The sequence below is a fragment of the Chlorocebus sabaeus genome, chromosome 7, assembly GCF_047675955.1.
Source record: "Chlorocebus sabaeus isolate Y175 chromosome 7, mChlSab1.0.hap1, whole genome shotgun sequence".
NCBI classification, from domain to species: domain Eukaryota; kingdom Metazoa; phylum Chordata; class Mammalia; order Primates; family Cercopithecidae; genus Chlorocebus; species Chlorocebus sabaeus.
This window is the reverse complement of record NC_132910.1, coordinates 30,209,184-30,230,362: the sequence shown is the minus strand read 5'-3', so window position 1 is coordinate 30,230,362 and position 21,179 is coordinate 30,209,184. Positions and strand designations below refer to the sequence as shown.

Genomic DNA, 21,179 nt, shown 5'->3' with positions numbered 1-21,179 from the left:
GTTACTGAATATTGATATTGAGTCTATAGTAACTAGATTTGTTTAATGACCAGAATATAAAATATTAATAGCTGGATGACCATGTTACTGCCTTAGCAATTGCTTACAAAATGTTTATTGGTTGAACTACTTTATATTGTTTGTTTTTCCCATTGCCTGCACCCCACTGTCACTGTCTCAGTACGTGCTCTCCAGGGCTATTCCTATAACCTCCTGTTTCAGCCCTTCTAGTCCACACCTCTGTAAGGGGGCACTTAAAATCTTCAGGCATATCATATTATACCCATAATATTGAAGTTAAAACCCATTAATGTGTAGGACATGTCATAATCATATTATAAAGAATATGATGCTTTTCCTTAATCTCTGCCCCCCAGCCGTAAATATGTGCACACCTTTTTTTATGTCCTTGGTGAATGCCAGCCCAACTTTTAAAATCCGCCTCAGGTGAACAGCCCTTCTCTGATGCTCTTTTCTTCCCACCAGTCCCACCCTCCAAATGCACGTGTACCCTCACAGAGTCAGTATCCTCCCACCTTTTCCAATTATGCTCTGCACTGAAGTACAGTAGGATTTGTTACTGTACTATTCAGTGATTCTGTATCACCTCCAATGTATGACACACGGCAGGTGCTTGATGGCTGAAAGGCATTCTGCCATAGAAACCTCATCAATTATCAGAGCAGCTGATTGAATCAGATTAGCTTTACTCTCAGTTTGGCAACCATATAAAGTTCGCAAGTCATGATTGTTTTTTAAATTATTATTATTTTTTTGAGACAAGGTCTCACTGTCACCCAAGCTGGAGCATAGTAGGGCAGTCACGGCTCACTGCAGCCTCGATCTCCCAAGCTTAAGTAATCCTCCTGCCTTAGCCTCCCAAGTAGCTGGGACCACAGGTGCATGCCACCATGCCCAGCTAATTTTGTTTGTTTGTTTGTTTGTCGTAGAAATGAGGTCTTCCTATGTTGCCCAGGCTGGTCTCGAACTCCTGTGCTCAAGCAGTCCTCACACCATGGCCTCCCAAAGTGCTAGGATTACAGGCATGAGCCACTACTACACCAGCCTGTTTTTTCTTGAAGGCAATAAAGCTGTATTTACCTTAGAAATTAAAAGTAAACTCTATACAGTGAATCTCATACAGACATGAAAATTCTTAACTGAAAAAAAAAGCCAATTGTGGAACAGAATGCATAGTGTGATTTCATTTAATTTAAAAATGTATGTGTGTGTATATATATAATGAGTGCATGTGTACAGACTAATATATCACAGGTATTTGACATATGTATTGAAAATATCTGGAAAGACACATAAAAAATGTTATCACTGGCTACCTCTGGGGAATAGATTAAGAGTGGCTTATATTTATGTTCTTTGATTTTTTTTAGGGATATGTATTGCTTCTATAGTAAATACTCTTTAAAAACAAATTCATGGATCAAAACAAGCCTCAGATGATAGTTTTAAAACATTCGCATTGTATAACTTTCCCATTACTGTGCTATTTATTTATAATTTTCATTTTTTAATATAGTTATTTTAAATTTTCTCATTATTATCTCCATTTTACCCGTGAGGAAATTGAGGCTTTAGAGTAATGACATGGCTCGCTCTACTGTAAGGCACAGAGCTAGAATCCAAGCCCATAAATGTTTGAATTGAAAGCCTAGCCTTTTAACTATTTCCCTGAACATCATGCATAAGTTGCTTTAGTTTCTTTAGTCACTTTGTTAAGATTTGTTTTTATTTTTCACAGGTCTGTATGCTCTGCTCTGTGGGCTATCATCTTTTTTCCTGCCATCGGTCAGAAAAAACATGTCGAAGATGGATGGCATTAGATTATGCAGGAATTTCTATTGGAATACTGGGCTGCTACGTCTCAGGAGTATTTTACGCATTTTATTGTAATAACGTAAGTAGATTGAAACATTTTACATTCTACCTTTTGTATAGGTCTTGGGTTTTCTTGCCTTGGTTCTTTTGAACTTCTTAATAAGTACATAATTAACTTATAGAATAAGTAGAAGAGTTTTGTATAAGCATAAACTTATTTTTCAAAATGGCCCTGTCATCTCTAACATCTATTATCAGTTCTATACTTATTTTACTAATTTTTTATTGGAAAATATATATACAGTTATTTTCTGAAACTTAATGTAGACATTAAATTATTAATGTTTTCACTAAATCTATATGGCTGCATGGTTCCTCAAATATTCACATTATTTATCTTTTATTTGTGTGTTTATAGAACTGAAGTTAAAATTCACACTTGTTAAAATTATGAGGTTGGTTACTGCTTTCCATTTCTTTTTTCTCCTCTCAGTGAAAAAAAAAAAAAAAAAAAAAAAAAAAAAACAGGAAAATGTGTCTGAATTTATTAGCCCATATTCTTCTCTAAAATATGTTTTCCTGTCTTCAGTCTTATGTTTGGGGTAGGCTTGTAAGACAGACCAGACAGGAGTGAGTGTCTTTAACAAATGTGAGATGTGTCTTTTCTGAGTTCTGGATCAACTCTGCTTTCTGTCCCTAAGTTCACACAAAAGTCAGTTTTTGCCTTGTGCAAGGCAGCATTTGCAACACTGTAATCAGATAATACAGCACCTGACCTAAAAATATTGGCCAACCAAACCTTATGGAGTAGAACCCTAAGTTATCACCTCATGTTCCAGCCAAGAAGAAAAACTGAATGTTCCCATGGGTTCAGTAAATCTCAAGTTCTCCCTTTCAGAAAGTCCCCTTCCACCCTACTTTGTTTTCTTCCTGTTTTTCTACCATACTCTTGTTTTTTCTTTTGCGCTTTTAGTTACCTCCCTTTCAGAACCAAGACTGAGCTTCTCCCTCAGGAGCAGTATACCTACTAGTTATTTCTAGTCCTAATCACAAAGAATAGAGCCTGTCCTGCCCAAGGCCCACCATGTAACAGGTGCTGTAAGGCAGGTATCTGCAGGTGCCCTACATATCTGGGGGTCACCAACCCCCACAACCTGTCCGTGGCCTGTTAGGAACCAGCCCATGCAGCAGGAGGTAAGCAGTGGGCTGGTGAGCCAGGGAAGTTTCATATATGTTTACAGCCACTCCCCATGGCTCACATTATCACCTGAACTCTGCCTCCTGTCAGATCAGCAGCAGCATTAGATTCTTATAGCAGCACAAACCCTACTGTGAACTGCACATGCAAAGGATTTAGGTTGTGCAATCTAATGCTTGATGATCTGTCACTGTCTCCCATCACCCCCAGATGGGGACTGTCTAGTTGCAGGAAAACAAGCCCAGGGCTCCCAGTGATTCTACATTATGGTGAGTTGTATAATTATTATATATTACAATGTAGTAATAATAGAAATAAAGTGCACAATAAATGTAATGCACTTGAATTATCCTGAAACCATCTCTGCCTGCCTCCCCGCACCACGATCCATGGAAAAATCATCTTCCACAAAACCAGTCCCTGGTGCCAGAAAGGTTGGGGACCACTCTGAGGCACAGTCCTCAGCCTTCACTTATTGGGAAGATTGGCCGCAGTGTGGAATTTCTCAGATTGCTTGGGATTTTTCAGTAGGACCTTTGTCTCTACACAATGACAGAGAAAACTGTCAACATATCTGGTGTGAAAATTAGTGAAGAGAAAAATCATAAATTTGACTTGAATACGTAAGAACATTATTAATTGTAGCTGCTTAAACGTGAGCCATTTGCTTTTTAGGCCTAATCACTTTGGAACACAAGCACATAATTAAATATATATGCAGGTAACCTTGTTGTAAATTGACTTGATTTTAGCTCTGCCCAGCTTTCATAACTTAACCATTTTGCATGAAACGGTTTATATGTTTTTAAAAAATTAGAGCATACTGATAACCAGGTGCTTGTGAGCACAGCCGTGTAATATCTGAATTCTTTTGCTTATTTTATTCTGCATTTCTCTGAAACTGTTTTCCTTTATCTCTTGCTAAACATCAAAGTGAGATACTTTTTGTAAATCTCTTACCAGAAAAACTAAAAGTCCAAGATAGATTAAACAGATAAGGGAACTACTGGAGCTGATACAGTCAGTCCATGATCATTGAAAAATTGCTTTCTTCCATCTGGTTTCTAATCATTTTCAAATACTCAGTTGCTGTAGACCTATAAAAGACTCGTTTTACCTTTTAAGGAACACAGCTGCTTTCAGAATGAGATTGAAAACTGTGGACCCTAGATCCAGTAGAATGTACTTCTGGGCACACACTTAAACAAACAATCTGACATTTGATTTCAGGAGGTTAATAGCCCCAAAAAAGTCCTTGGTGCCCAGATTAAGAACTCTTGTCTTATGTGACTTTTGACTTTAAGACCAGCTAAGTGCTTATTTAAATACCTACATATCTCATAAGCCCTTCAAACCTAAGCTAAGTGTGTGTTCTCTCATGCCCCTGTTCTCTTCCCCCATCACACACACAGCAAACCTGGATCATCTTTGTTCATTTGCTTCATTAATAGAAGCCATTTATGTGGCCTTTCGGGCTAAAAACAATCAAGCTTTCCTCTACTGCCCTGTCACACATCCAGTCAGCCATTAAGACTTAAGATTATTTCAAAAATGCCTCCTAAATCTGGTGCTCACATCTACTTTATTCAACAGGAGTCCAAGCCCCACTCTCTCTTTGAATAAACTAAACTATTATCTTTCTAGCTGGTTTCCTGTCACCTATTTTCTACACTGATGTCAGAGTTGTCTTTCTAATAAGTCAGTTTGAAAAACAGCTGTGTCATCCTGTTCTTAAAGAATTCTGCTGTTCCTCCAATGCCAGTGTGGTGGAGTTCAAAACATTTAGCCTAACAGTATGCCTTTTCAGCCTTTCTTCTCAAAACTTCCTGCTGCATTTGCTGTTCTCTTTCCTCGCAAGCTCTATCTTCCCACAAAATCTTAGATGTCATCTCCTCTATGAAGCATTTTTTAGCTACCCCAAGTAAAGTTAATTGTTCCCTCTTCTGTGGTTCTGCAGTGTTCTGTTCCTCAGTTACAGTATCTACCATAAGATATAATCATTTGTTGACATGTCTGCCCCTCCCATAGTCTGTGAGCTCACTGCTGGGAGAGTTCATGTCATAGTCATCTTTGCTTTTATAGGACTTGAACTGTGCATGGCATGTAATAGGTAATCAGAAAATGCTTTTGTGTGAATAAATGTAGTCTTTTACTAGCTCACTTTGGAATTTGGTTTGTCATTGTGACCAACCTAAAAGTTGTATGGAACATATTTTTTAAGGAAGGGAGATAATCCTAATTTGAAATGCAAATACCAAGTAAATAGAGTTTGGAATTTGTAGTGTAAAAGCCAAAATTACTTTTTCAGTTCCCTTATTGTTAATAACAGAATTAAAATGTGATTTCCTTTCATTCTAGTACTGGCGTCAGGTATACTTGATCACAGTGCTTGCTATGATCCTGGCAGTGTTCTTTGCACAGATTCATCCCAATTACCTCACGCAGCAATGGCAAAGGCTCCGTTCTATCATCTTCTGTTCTGTTTCGGGATATGGAGTGATTCCTACTCTTCACTGGGTTTGGCTCAATGGAGGAATTGGTGCTCCTATTGTACAGGTAGGTTGAGTGTAGTTGATATTTTTCTCTTTTTTTTTTTTTTTTTTTTTGCCTTTCAATCTTACTCTTTGTGGGTAAAGTAGTATAATCAGGCCAAGTGGGTGGATGTTTGTCATTTGAGAACATATTTGTAATTGCATATTGATGCCATAATTTTCACAGCCATATAAATAAGCATACCTTGCAGAAGTTGAGGTAAAATCTGAATACTGTTTTTCTCTGAGTTGTCTTTCTGTAAAAGAATACATTATTATTCTCTGTTACCCTTAGTATATAAATAGCCAAGTCCATATTTGTGGAGGAGGACTCCAAAGTTTCTAGCTTTGTCTGCTGGATCAGTGATAATGCCAATGATAACACAAGTATAGAAATAGGAGCAGCTGATCTTTTAGGGGGTGAAGGGAAGTTGGGAAGGATTTTTATGTTGGACCCGATGAGTTTGGGGTACCCAAAGGTAGAGATAGGATCTGGGATTTTAGCTAGAGTTTGACACTGGCAGTAAAGATTTGGAAATCATCATTGTATTGGTAGCTGGAGCCAGGGAAGCATGTTCAATCCACTGACGACAATATATTGAGAAATAAAAGAAGAGCTCTTTGTTAGAATCAGGTGTTATGGGGGAATAGTTGATGTGCATTAGGAAGAGTCTCAGTGAGCACTCAGGATTCTTGAGAAAAGGATTTGAAATAAGACTTACATTCTTAGAGATCATTGTAAAAATGCTCTATGTATGCACTAGAGAGTAAACTTGAGAATTTTTAATACAAGTAAATACGCCAGGAAATCTGACAGAAATCACATATACTCGTTGCAATGGTACCTTTCTCTAGAATGTGTGACTTTAAGGGTGGGTTTTATTCAAAAGAATCAGATTTTATTAGAAGAGGAGAGACCATTAGTGGGCCTGCATTTATTTGCATGAAGTTGGCAACAGCATAGTGGAAAACAGTTGGGTGTACAACTGAAAAGAAAGGAAGTTCTGTGACAGAGTCAATTGAGTGATATAATCTGGCCACTTGGCCAATTTGAGGACAAGGGTAATGATGTCTTCATACATTAGGATATTGGGAGAAAGGTGAGACAGTAGTGATGAGGGACATCAGTAATCCTCCTATCTATGAAAACATCTTTCTGACAATTTTGATTCCCTTCTAATAAGAAAATGGAATGGTGAACTGCCACTGTAGATAAATTCCAACTGGAATAATTGTTGACATAGAAGTGACCAAAATTTGTGGATGTGATAAACACATTCCTTTTAAGCTTATAATGACAAAAAAGAATAAGACCCTAATGGGTTTAATAGTCAGTGAATTTTAGAGAAGTTAAGGAAAAAAAAGGGATTTTTTTTTTTTTTTTTTTTTTTTTTTTTTTTGTATTCAGAAATCTTAAAACGGAAAGATGGCTTAGATAATAGTTTTCAAAGATGGAATCCTAATATGATCACAGATCATTCCAGTGAGAAAGCAGAGGGGAACTTTCACAGAAATTGTTTGATAAGCTCTAATTTTTAAAAAGATGGAAAGACGGGCACTTTAACAAAGATAAAAAGTTCTGGAAGGGTTAATCTTGGGAGGCAGGATCAAATTGTGTTCTAGAATGTTTGAGAAATCTGAAGTTGATTAATCTGAAAAATATAGGAGTTCGGGAGGGTTATGATGATTCTCATATTTGAAGAGGAAGGAGAAATTTGTCTTTATTTTTTATTTCTTTGAAACAGAGTCTCTCTATTGCCTTCAAACTCCTTGGCTCAAGCAGCCGTCGCACCTCAGCCTCCTAAGTAGTTAGGTCTATAGGCATGCACCACCATGCCCAGCTAAAAAAAAAAAAATATTTGTAGAGAGAGGGGTCTTACTATGTTGCCCAGGCTAGTTTTGAACTCCTGTCCTCAGCTAATTAAAAAAAAAAAAAAATTAGAGGGAGGGGTCTTACTGTGTTGCTCAGGCTAGTTTTGAACTCCTGTCCTCAAGCGATCCTTCTGCCAAAGCCTCCCAAAGTGGTGGGATTACAGGCATAGGCCATGCACCCAGCCTGTCCTTATTAAATGAGTTATTGGTAAATTAGGTTTATAACCAGTATTAGGAACAGTATGTATAAGGATAGCTTGCTGGATTTTCTCAGGGCCAGGAAAGTCTTTTCAATACTGTGTCAGCAGTGAGACAAAGTGCTTCATATAGTACTATTCAAGAGGACCATTTATCTGGGATATTGGAACAGATTTCTGTCTTGGGGAGACCCCTTAGGTCTTTTCCAGCCATAAGTTCCTGTTCTTCAGTGTCTTTGCTTATTTACCTGCCAACTCTATTTCCATATGCATTCTACCCATATACCTACGTTGTAGATGGAGTTGGGTGCCCTTAGGAACTTCAGCATGTTAAAGCTCCAGCCCCTCTAGGAGCCTGACCATTAGAGCAGTCTCTGTGCTCCATTCTTGCAGACTGCTTCCTGCATATGAGAACAAGTTTCATTATTGGAGACAGTCTGCAAAACAATTCAGATTTAACAATCTTAAATCCAACTATTAGATTCGTAATAAATTTGGAGTTCAGTAACAGGAAGATCTGTAAAAAAAACATGTTTTGCTTTTCAGGACTTTGCACCCCGTGTAATTGTGATGTATATGATTGCTCTTCTTGCTTTCCTATTCTACATTTCCAAAGTCCCAGAGCGGTACTTTCCAGGTAGGTGTCTCTTTTATAGCAGTTTTGTATTGTTATCCTAAATATATGCCCAGGGTGTATGTATCACAGCATCAAAACTTAGTTTCATTTTTTAATACTATTGATTATGGAAATGATTCCTCTCTTTCCAAATGTTACCTAAAACTTTCAAAGGGCTTTCACAACTTTTCCTTTCATCCTGACCATGTGAGTTGAGTCCAGTAGGTGGAGTTGTCACTGTTTTGTGGTTATGAACTAGTGACAAAGCTGACATTAGACTTTTGAGTCTTCTGACTCCCAACCACTATTTCTTTTAAAAAGTAGAACACCGTCAACTACCATTTACTTATTTATATGCCAGCTGGTTGTTTAAAAGTAATTTATATATGCAGAGATATATAAAGCAAGAAATAAGAAGCAAAGGACAGTAAGAAAAAGATACTGAAAAGAAGTGAGGTGTAGGATCACTTCACAATATGTACATCAAAGGGGTCTATAAAAAAGATAAAGGTAACAAACCTGGCTTTAGGCTTCCTGGCACCCAGCACTAGGAAGAAAATAGTGAAAGTTAAGAGTCTTTGTGTTTCCAAGATACACAAGCCAATAGATTTTTTTGTTCTTCATTCCAAAGAAAATATTTTCAGATGGAAAATAAGAGGACACTGGGTGGAGTGAACAACAGTCTCCAAAACCTGTATTTGCTTGTTTGAGAACTTTAGCTCTGGAGTCAGACTGCTTGGGTTCAAGACCCACATCAACCACTTTCTAGTTACGTGAGCTAAGTAAGTTACTTAAGCGCTCTCAGCTCCAGTTTCCTATCTAAAACATGGAAATACTTTTTTCCGCCCCCCTGGGGTTATGGTAAGGAGTAGATGAAAAAATGCATATAACACAGTTTAATGAGGATTAGATGAGAAAATGCACATATCATGTAACCAGGTTTCTAGCAATTAGTAGGGACTGAATAAATGACAGCAGTTATTACTATGTCCCCCAGCCCTGGTCTTATAAGTGAAATATGTGGTTTAGTGAGAGACAGAGTGACGCAAATCCAGGTAAGTTTTGGCATGGGTCAGAAATAACATTTAGAGTGCATAAAACTGATATTTTTTTCAGTTTGGAGAGCTAGAAGTCAGGGAGCAGTTTAAATCTAAACTGCAAATTTATCCCCTCTTCTTCCTGGGTTAAGAATCACTTCCACGGTGAATCAGAGAAGGGATTGTCCCACTCATCATGTGTGTTGGGGAAGAAGAAAGGGTGAGAAACCCTGGCCTAAACAATGCATCCCACGGATCCTCAGGCATTCCTCTGTGTACTTGGTTTTTCACCACTGAGCTTTAAACAAGAATGGAAATACAGGGGAAAACCTGAGTTGTAAACAGGAGGATTTGGGAACAGATCTAGGACATGCCACTGAATTGAAGACCACCCATCTTCCAGGCAGGGCCAGAATTTCCCTCAGAAAACAATTCTGGTAAAAAATATTTTTGTATCACTTTATTAATAATTCTTTTTAAAATTCTATATTTTCTTTATAATAGATAAGTAGAACACCAAACCATGAAAATTCTCTATGTGATTATGACCATAGTGGGTTTTAGGCCTTAAAATATTCAGATCAGGAGTTACCAGTTGTTTAATATAGAACATCTATAAACAATCAAACTTGTTGTAACTTAACCTTCCCCAAGACATACTTGACATAAAATGTGCCCTATGTAGCAGAACATGTTGAGTTCGGGTACATGAGAGCAGTGGAGATACAGAAACTAAAAAATTAGAAGTCTTTACAGTGAAAAGTGATAGTCTCAAATGTTCATGTACAAATGCCTTAGAAACTCACTCTGGCAAGTCCTCATGTATGACCTGGCCACTGGGAAATAAAATAAATTTTAACCTAAAAGCTTTCATTCAGCTCAGGTCGAATGTTTAAAAATGTATATACAACACAATGGCATTTGATAGGTCCAAGGATCCCCAAGGTGTGTGGATAAAATTGAGTGGATCTCTGATAGTTGTATTAGATAATCAATATTTGCTGTATTTTGTTTTTTAAAAAATGAGTCTATAGGCTTCACTAGACTGCCAAAAGAGTCCATGGTACAAAAAAGGCTAAGAATCTTGTTGACATACACTTTAAAATCTATGTACTGTACTGATTGGTAAGAAAAAAGAGAGGTTAGAGAATATTTACATTATATGACCATAGAAGTACCATGAGTATGTTATTTACAGTGAAATTATTATAGCTCTGTATTTTGTTATTTGCTAAGAGAGAGCAAGAAGTTTTCCATATGTTGTTTAATCTTCTTAGAATTTAACATTTGACCACAAAGAGATTAAATTGTTCTCTGAAGTTGTATATGAAATAACCTTAGTTAATTAAGCCATTACTAATTACATCCTGCAGATTATTCCATTAGTTAGAGAGCACAGGATTCAGGTCAGCACTTTTTCTTTGCACGCCTGCTTGAAATAAAAGGTGCTTCTAGTAGGTTTATATCTAAACCCAATAGTATATCTGCTTCTCACAGATTTATACCTAAATCACCCCATGATTTTTAACATCTAGTTTCTTTTGCCTCTCTCAATAATTTTTTGTTGTTGTTCGTTCTGCCAGATGTGAGTTGAGACATGGGAGGCATAAGGTCAAATTCCTGAAATTAAGTTAGATTTTGAAAACACACTTGGAAGAACATTTCTAAAGTTTACCTGTGTACTTAAAATTAGACCCAAATATGAATTCATCCATTTTTAAAAATGTTTGGATCTCCAGTTAGTCTCTAGGCACTCTGAGACTATGAAAATTTTTCTGCTAAACTATACTTCCAAGAAATATATTTTTCCTTTAATGTCAACATATTGAAATCAATATTATTTTTTTTCTACCTTCTTTCCAGGACAACTAAACTACCTCGGATCAAGCCACCAAATATGGCATATCCTTGCAGTAGTGATGTTATATTGGTGGCATCAGTCAACAGTGTATGTCATGCAGTACAGACATAGCAAGCCTTGTCCTGACTATGTTTCACATTTGTGAATTAGGTATGGCCACCTGGTGAATTCAGTTGTTAAGCAATATATAATGGGGAATTGTATACCCCACTATTTCTAAAATTCCCATTCGTTTTCCCTTTTTCCTCTTTAATATGAGTAACGCTTTATAAAAATGGCGGAAAAAAGTATACTTAAGGATCTGTAGTAATAGCTGCTTTACAAAACTCTTAAAACTACTAATTTGCTGCTTGTACAGAAAGTGAAAATTAGTTGGCAGTCATAAGAAATATCTGAATAACAATGATGAATGGGAAACTAGTGTTGAAATAGGATTCATTTTACTTAGCACCAGCTTAATTTCCTTAGGAAGGGCTCATCTCCATTAGAAAATGGAGTCATCCTATGTGCTTAACTATTTCAGTAAATTACCAAGTTTAAGTGCCTAATCAAGTCAAGGGTTGTTTCAGCCTATGCTTAATGCAAGCTAGGATAGTGATTTTAAATAATCACTAGCTTTTAAGTACATGATTTGTGAGAAACTGGCACTTCAGAGATTATATCCTTTAGCTATAGGTTCTCTCCCTAAGAACATTAGATATTTTAGTTTTCCAGAACAAAAGCTTTAAACTTCTCCTGCAAGTTGAGAGAAGGTTTGAGAAGAGGAAAAGAACATGTCATTTTCTATCAGATAAGAATCACATTAGAAACTAAGTACAGGATTAGACAAATTATGTGATCAAATAACATAGTCATTAGCCACCTAAACATTTTGATTCCAGATATTAATTCCATATAATAACTGAATTCTTTTGAGTGGATTACAGCAGGTTTTTGATCCCAAAATTCCAGAGCTTTCAACTCTCTGAATTTTTAGTCCTGAATATCCAGTGATGGGGGTTCCCAGCTTTATGGGTGCTACTTTCAAGGCCATAGAATCTAGATGGCCCTGTCTTGACCCTGAAATGAACCTTAAGCCTTAGAACAAAGTCATGCAGATACCCCATTTGATAATACACTTATTCACCTGTGCTCTAGTCCTTGGTTTCTGCATGTGTTAGCATTGCATTGATAACTCAGAATCTTGATAAACACTTAATATTTGGACCTGAAGCATTAAACTTTCTCTTTATTGTATATACTTAAAAAAATAGATCTCACTGCCCTATCATACATTGTAGCCCTCTTATTCTTTGGTCTTTCATATGCATTAAATCCCTTAAAGCAGACATTCATAAAAACTTACATTGTTTATTGGAATATAAAATATTACCCAAGTTTCTTAATGAGTTGACACGAGCTGTTTTAAATATTGGTGTATTTTCAGAACAGCAAAATTACTGAATATCAGAAAAAATGTTAATTGATGATGAAGCTTATTCCCAAAATGCCTTTTGTACATATGATATTTGGAAAGTCACTTTAATGTGCCTCAGTTAATACCATCAGTGAAATGTTGTGTTTCTTTTCCAGTGTAGTGTTTTTGGAATATAAATTCCCCATGCTAGTATCTCAGCAAAGAGAATTTCCCCCCAGGAGGCTCAGTAAAGGAATACCATGTCTTACCCATCGTGATGATGGAACCCTGCTTTGAAAATGGCTATTCTACCTTATAAGGTTAAAATTTTGATCCATATGTTAAGTGATAGAAGATTTTGGTGCAATAGTAGGATATATTTCTCCTAGAACATCCCTTATTGGCTTACATGATTTTATTGCCTTTAAATAGATATTTTGTCATTTTGGCCAAACAAAAGACACTGAGTAGTTACACTTAAGTTAAAAATGAGAGGAAAGTCATTATTTTAGGTGTGGAGCCATTTTTATTAGAAAACTTTGTCAAAATAAAAAAAATTGAATCATTTCAATTTTTGCAATCCCTGTATTAGTATATGAATTAATACTTGCCATCTGAATTAATACATAAAAAGAGCATACTGTGTTTTTAAATCAGTGTTTCTTTGAATTTAAAGGGTGTACAGGTCTTTCTGTAGGAAACATTGTTCCGTGTAAACATTTCAACTTTTTATGAAAATGTTAAATATTGTAAGAAAGTTATCCTCTCATTTTTTCACTGCTTTGATGTATTTATTATAAAGTAGGGAATAATGAATGAATGTGGATTGCTGTCAACTAGAAACACTTCTGTATGTCAGTCAGCATTTAATGACCACCTACTGTGTGCACAGCACTACTGGTAAAATTTTGAAGACATTGTTAACGTTAAAAAATATTTTAAAGTTGTCTACAAATCTGAGCCTTGTAATGATGTATATTTATTTTTGTTTTTATAGATTAAAATATACTATCCAGTTACAGTACTAAAAAAGACTGGTTTTAATTTTACCAATGTGTGAACTATAAAAGCTTTTGCCTACAGATTTTACAAGTACATTTTAAAATTATCTATGGCTGTTTTAAATTGTCTCGCAATTTATATGGTTGTGGTTAACTCATTTAAGAAACAATTTTATCTTTCTATATTAAGCCATTTTCAAATAGCAAGACAGTGCTTGTCTTTTTTTGTTATTACACTAACTGCAGTTCAGTAAGCTGCATGACAAAATATGTATTATGTAAATAAACCGGGTTTACTAAATATTTTTAAGTGCTGCTTGTCATTCTTTGTAATACATAACAGCTTTAAAATCATATTTTAGAATCAGGAACGAAGATTCAGGGAATGTCTGTCACATCTTACGGCATCCCACCTGGACAGAATATCTGATTTGAAGATTGTGATTGATTGCCATAAAACTATACAACTCTCCATTTGGCAGGTACCTACTAGATAATACTTTGCCCTGTATTAAATGTCAAGGGGCAAAGCCTATTCCTCTGAATTCCTGCTAGTTGCTTTGCTGCATTAGGTCCCTGTCTACTCTAAATCATCATTCCTGGGAATTCTACCTCTGCCCAAGTGTGTAAAGAATCAGCTCACCTATTAGAGAAGGGGTAGAAATACCTTCTATGTGTATTATCACAAAAACTGTGTTTACACTGAAGAGGTGTAAATATGGTCCTCTGAGATCTTGTACCAGAATTCCCAAGTAGTGTAATGAGATAATGATCCAGAACTGAAACTACCCTTAAGAAAACATTTTTGGAAGGGAGAGGTAAATAGCAGTAGGGGGTTTCCTGTGAAAAATTAACCTCCATCCTCAAGAGAGCCGAAATGAACAGCTGCCAAGGTTCTAGTCCTGCTCTATAAAATCTGAGATCAAAATACTACCTAACATGCATGTAATCTCAATTGTGGCAACCATTTGAACTATCTTAATATGTAACACCAAACGTTCAAGCTTTCAATATAAGAATATTAACTACATGCTACATGTGATGCTTGAGCTGGGCTTCCTTAAAAAGGTATCCATTATCCAAAATAAATAGCTCAAATTGCAGCATATATTCATCTCAAATAAGTTAACTGAATTTGAACAGTAATACACTGCAAACTATTCTTTGTTAATAGAACTTTTCTGATTATTTGTGTTATTTTGCTGCTTTGTACCATTCATTAAAAAGATACAAAGCCCCCTTTTTCACACAGCTTCAAAAAAAGTTCATTCATAAAAATAAGATGAACCTTTCCACAGGCTACCAATCTAAAGACTCCAGTTTGTGGAATAATACATAATATTATAACCTTGATGCCAAGCTTAGTCCATCAATCCAATAAATAGGTTTTCTCTTTAATGTGTCATAGCCTCTCTTCTGATATAATTGAGGATTACAATGTTATTTAACCAAATAACCAATATTAATTCAACCAAAGATGTTACCAGGTTTTAAGGATTTTTAAAAATTTATAATGTGGAAGCTACAAAACAAGTTATTCAGAAGGCATTACAAAATAGTTTTTGCCTACTGTCATCACTCTGAGTATCAGTAATTATGACTCACTGAAAAAGTCATTCTGTTAAGTGATCTTGTAGCAAAAACTCTTTAAGTCAAATGGGTTTTCTTACCTAAATTGTAAACTGTGAGCTCCTTAAGAATAGGGATCTAATCTTACAAACTTTTCTATTCCACTAGCTGCTACATAATAGGTCCTTAATGTTTGTGGTGTGAATGAAATAACTGAATTTGAATAGAAGTTTACATTCAAACGTCGTAATAAGACAAATAATGAAAAACTCCAAAGTCACTGATTATAAAGAATATGCAATCCATTTGGGATTTATTGCATTTAAAGAAAACAGATTAAAACAGGTATGATAAATAGAGTAAGAAAATAACTTTAAATTTCAAACAAAATATAGTGAATCAGGGACAGAATTCAGTCAAAAAGAATAAGCAATGTAAAGGCAATAAAGTAATAAAATCAGTTAGTGCTTAGATATGGCGGGGGAAGGGGATGGGAGGGGGAGACTGAGTCTATCTCATAACTGTTTCCCAGCGATATTTGAGGATTGAAGTTACTTCAGCAAGTATGTTTTGTAACAAGTAGAAATACAATAAAGATGTAAATCTGATTTATTTAAAGGTTAAAGTTATTTGCTTAGTGGTACATAAAAGGCTTCAGAAAATTCAAGTTTAACAAAAAATGGAAGTGTAATCAAAGAAAGTGCACTTAAAGCTGTTTGCCAGCAATTAAAAAGTAGCTTCTATACAGCTTCTATTAGATGACTTTTCAATCACAAAAAGAGCACAGTCATAAAAACAATTCTTTCAAAAGTAGCACTATAAATTTTAAAATAAAACAAAACCCCAAATCATGACCCTTTGCATTATCATCTACCTTATTCTCTTAGTAGCTTTTGTAAACCCTCACTAGGAGTGAATGTTCTCTTAGATATGATTGTGGTTGCAATTCCATTTTTTAAAAATTCACATTAACTCCACAGTAGAGAGATGTGACATGCATGTGTGTACATATTTTTATCTTAATATATAAAACACCACTGAGTATAAAAGTTCTCAAATAATCTATTCATCATTTATGGTATTCTCACAGTAGATATGTCATCTCATTCTCACAGTAGACTGTCAACTCAATAATTGGACCTAAAATAACAAGTTTGCTAAAAAGAAAAAAAAATGAGAGAAAAAAGTTTACTGCACATTCTAAATATATTAAAAACAAATGTACCCAAGCTCCTCAAAACTAGTGATATTAATACACTTGTACCTTCTAACAGTGCTTACGTGAAGTACCAAAACCTAAAATAAACCAAGCAGAGTAGCTGACTTGTAACAAAACCGCTCTGCCTGGTGAACTTCAGCAGAGAAGAGTGGGCTCCACCTTAGATTTTCCACCAGCAAGAGGACAACAGTCTATCACTCTTAAACAATAGACAGGGTAGGAATGAAAGTTGTGTCTATTTGCAAATCCAGATAATGTCATAACTATGCGCAACACATACACAGGGATTGGGGTAAGGGAAAATAATTACACTCCTGAATAAATGTTCTACTCAGTTCAATTTTCATCCAGTCTACAACCTTTCCTCCTCCACCTAATATACTTACCATGCAATTTTTGTGTCTTAGCAGATACATTCTTCAATGCCATAAAAAGCTGATCTTTTTAATACTAACATTTTACTGATGTGATAATATTAAAATAAGCAAATGGTCCACTTTTTAAAGGATTATTCAAAATCAACAAGCATTATTAAAGCTGTTAGGAAACAACTTTGGCCTCAGATTTTGCTAGCTTCATAATAATTTACTTCTCTTAGTGATGTTCAAGTATAACAGGTTTAGTTATAACTACATCCTAAAGAAGCACAGGGGACACCCAAATATTAGGGGAAAAAACCCATATGTGTGTGTGTGTGTGTATTTGCTTAGTGGTAAATATAAATATATATATATATAAAACCTTTCTTCCTTCCTTAAACCAGAATTGAACCATCCCATAATAGAGCCAAACTTTTACTGAGTGCTGTGTGCCAGGTACTGTGTTAAGCACTTTCACATACCTTGGGAGCTTTATTCTCATAATTCTCACAAGGGAATAACCTGAGCATCAGCTGTGTGGAGTGACCTAGACCTTGACCATGATTCTGGGGGATGATGAATGAAAATGCAAAATATAAATCTATACTCCTTAGGAAAATGCCTCTACTACAACACAAAGGAATCTCTCCATTTATATCCTGTTGAACCCCCAATTGAATCCTGTATCTTTTCTCTGAGCTACAATCTTGAAAGAAGAAAGTCACTGTGCTGTGTTATAACATTAAGAATGTAAATATTTTAAGTTGTCAGAGTTGTTTCCTCAGAATTTATAAGCCAAAAGGTCTACATCTGTGTCAGAATCATTTAAAATTATTCAGTGTATTGAAAAGCAATTAAAACTCTAGGTATTTCATGTTTACATCTGAAGGAGACCACATTAGTTCATCCTCTACCCCTTTTCTAAATGATGAAACTCATGAGGTCTAGCAGAGACCAAGGACTAATACAATCAAGAAGCATATTGTGTACACCTCAACAGATTTTCATTTAAAAAAATTGTTTGATACAAACCTACTGTAGTTCATGAATTTACTATGTGTAATCAACTCTTCACTTTTAAAAGAAAGTATCACTTGAATCTATTTTGTAAAGTTTTTAAACATCTACTTGAGCATTTGCATTAGCAATATTAATCAACCTGAGAATCAGAAGAAAAAAAAAGGTGCGAACACATTTGCCTTTGGCACGAGGACAAGTAATTGGTGCAGTCCAGCTCTAAAAGTACAACTCTAAATAATAATGTAATGCTTGGTCTGCCTCTGCTACATTGTGATTCACATATTGCTTCCCTATCCACAAATTTGTATTTGATTTAGCATATAAAAGAAGGGAAAAAGCAATAAAAAGACAAATAAGTGGTTTAGTTACATATACTTTGCTTCTTTCCAAGTTCAGAACTGTGAAAAGAGGCAAATAGCTTATCCCATTGGGGCACTATAATTAAGAGATTTCTAATAAAATTACTCATAAAATATACTTTAATTGGGTTCGAAGAGAGTTAATTTAAAATATAAAAATCAAAGAGAGTGCCAGTTGATGAGTGTCCACTCCTTTCTGTAAATAGCATTAACTGTTCTAGAAACTTCCAAATGTTAATCTGATAGCACAGCACAATTATAACTTAAAATAGTTACAGACACAGGAAGCACAGATACTATATTCACATTAATTCACATATGTAATCTCTATCATTAAATGATTTCTATAAAATCTCAAGTTTCTAATTAGGATTTGTGGTGTTAAAAAAAGGCAAATTGGTAGCTGGGTTCTCTTCAGTAAAGACACAATCAACTAGCAGAGTTAAGATGCTAGTCCACCTTATATGCATTTTAGGATCTGGTGTATTAGTGCAGAGGTACTTGCAGCAGGATGCATGAATCCTGCCTTTATATAAGGCTTCGTGGGTGTCACCATTCTATGTACTTTATTAAATCTACTCCACCCCCCAAACCTAATAAAAATAATTGTTGCTTATGATTTGGGGAATATTTGGTGAAGTTGCTAATAAAGTACATTATTAAATGCAACATGATTTCACATTGTAAATGTCTTGAAAATTCAGTTTCCGCTACATATTTTCTTATAAAATTTTTATATAACCCTTGTCCTCACTCCAATTTTTCCAATAATCTGCTTTATTAGGGCCATGACAATAAAAGTTTGGGGCAAGAAGCCATTCATAAAGTGTTTCTAAAGTAGTGAACATTTTCTATTCTATATCATTTTTTCTTCTTATAATTTCTTTGCAAATGTCAGGTGTTTCTCATCATATTTTTGTTCTAGGCTTCTATGCGATAGTCCATTTTTTAAGTTCTGTTTTAATTGACAAAAATTATATTTATCATGTATAACATTGCTTTGAAATATGTAAATTGTGGAATAGTTAAATTGCGCTAATTAACTACACATTATTTCATATGCTTATCATTAGATATTCCATATTAATGGCACTTGTTTTTAAAAATGAAACAGAGTTTTAGGCACAATAGTCAGTTACTTCTGGCTCTGCTTTATGGAGAAAGGTGTATGGACTGAAATCTCTGCACTCTCCAGATAATTACTTTCTAATGCTTTAAGATAACTAGACTGTTTTTAACTGTCTGGAAATTAGAAGAGACCTTAAAAAAATTCACAAGTGTAACTAGTGTATGTACAAATAACCCTAATTTTAGGGATATGCACACAAAAATGACATTCTGATATCAAAAATAAGTTTTACTGTCCCTTCTCAGTGGCTACACACCTGGAAAGGTGCCATGTGCTTTCACTGGAAGTACCACACTTGCATTTCTGTATTGTGATGTCAGTAGCAGAAACCCTTCGTTAGAGCTTGCAGTTTAGCTCCCTTTCTCCTGAAGAGGCATCAAGTTCCTACCCTGCAGAGATACTTCATTTTTCTATTTGGTTTATTTAGAAATCACCTATTCTGATTGATCTTTAAGAATGAATGATATAAAGAGCTACCAAATTTTCTTTCAAATTCATGAAACTCTTCATACTTTCTTGAAACAGGAGTTAATGCCAAGAATCCATCAGAAGTATCTACTGTTTAGAAGGAAATGGAGCAGCACCAAATGGGTCCAATTCGACTGGTTGGGACTGTTGGGACTGATGTGGAGTGATGCTTTGCACCACAAGTTCTGTAAAGGGCACGGCACCAAAATCATCCATTTTCAATACATCTGCACTATGGAATGACCCATGTAGTGAATTTTGTCTTGGCCGCCCTGGCAGGACAGTATTGTGATCAGCACGGATGTCGCTCAGGCCCTGATGTGGAGGGTGCCATGACAGGTCTGCAGAATGGAACGGCTTGGCACCGAAGGGGTCCAACAGGCTCTCCTCAGGTTGTAAGACATTGCCCCTATCTTTCCCATCAGTCAGTGCAACACTGATGTTCTCCTTGGAGTCTGAGATGGTTAAAAATTCATTGCTACTTTGAGAGTCTCGGCGGCCCACTTTTTTGTGCCTGCGAGCCCTCTCTGGAGTGCGGTAGGTAGGCTTCAAAGTCTTCTTTGTGCTAGTTGGCGTGCCATGATGCCGCTTCCCATTGCTTTTGGACATATCCTGCTTTGTGCGCCTTTGGCGAGAGGACAGTTTCTGTAAGCTGCGCTGTTTGACTTTTTGCTGCTGGCTCCCCGTTATTTCATCAAAGGGCACAAGCCCAAAAAGGTCCTCTTTGCTTTCACTTTTACTTGTTGATGTGAGGAAGGGTTGAAATGGAGTGGAGCCAAATACATCTACACTTTTGGGATAACCAGGGATAGTATGTGCCTCAGGCCCCCCGACATGGCATTCTTGGACATTCACCTTCTTGCTAAAAGGCGCCTTTGTGAATACATCAAATTCCTCCTGCTCGAGTCCTGCAGCGGGAAACCTGTGTTGAGGGAGGTTCTTTTCATTCTTTTCTTGCTGGGGCTGTTGAGCACGCACTGAAAAGAAGGGGACAGCGCCAAATACATCGAACTCCTGTTTGGGAGTCTCCACTCCAACATCAGAGGATAACTGGGCTGAGGTGAGGAGTACTGTATTAAGATCTTGGGTTGGTCCACTGCCAGATTTGTCTCTGTAGACAGAGCTCATGTCACTGTACTTTGCTTTGGCCTGCTCATAATCAGAATCAGAGCTATGTTTCTCCTCTTCTTCCTCATCTTCAGAATCCATGAGGAGAGGCCTATGACCCAGATTTTCTGGTTCAGTATCATCATCATTAAAATCTCCTTGTTCCCCCTGAAGAACTTCTTCATCATCTTGCTCTTCCTCTTCACTGCTCTTAGGAGAAGGGGGATCTGATTCAAAATCACTTTCAGATTCATCATTCCCCTTTTGCACTTGACCCTGTACTGAGGTTTTCTTTCCAGTCCGCTGATCTTTAGATGCTGGACTTGTTTTGCCGTTCTTGAGAGCGTTTGCAGTGCCATTTTCTTGATTTATAGATGAACGTTCAGCTTTCTTTTCAGGAGAAC

At 36.1% G+C, this 21,179-nt stretch overlaps 2 protein-coding genes across 9 annotated transcripts in view; one reads left to right on the top strand and one right to left on the bottom strand.

Moving 5' to 3' along the window:
• The window catches only part of PAQR3 (progestin and adipoQ receptor family member 3), a 27,202-nt gene extending 7,291 nt beyond the window's left edge, over positions 1-19,911 (top strand). For 2 of the 6 annotated variants that reach the window (XM_007998993.3, XM_037989145.2), the window contains 4 exons: positions 1,760-1,915; positions 5,393-5,590; positions 8,181-8,271; positions 11,151-13,850. In XM_007998993.3, the coding sequence (XP_007997184.1) occupies positions 1,760-1,915; positions 5,393-5,590; positions 8,181-8,271; positions 11,151-11,293 (588 nt within the window). In that variant the 3' untranslated portion in view covers positions 11,294-13,850. Of the gene's footprint in view, positions 1-1,759; positions 1,916-5,392; positions 5,591-8,180; positions 8,272-11,150; positions 13,851-13,907; positions 14,028-19,725 lie in introns of those variants that run through there. The other 4 variants (XM_007998994.3, XM_037989135.2, XM_007998995.3 and 1 more) reach the window with 4 other exon arrangements.
• Positions 15,399-21,179, bottom strand: part of BMP2K (BMP2 inducible kinase) — a 140,416-nt gene continuing 134,635 nt past the window's right edge. For all 3 annotated transcript variants that reach the window (XM_007998999.3, XM_007999000.3, XM_037989119.2), the window contains one exon: positions 15,399-21,179. In XM_007998999.3, the coding sequence (XP_007997190.3) occupies positions 19,756-21,179 (1,424 nt within the window). In that variant the 3' untranslated portion in view covers positions 15,399-19,755.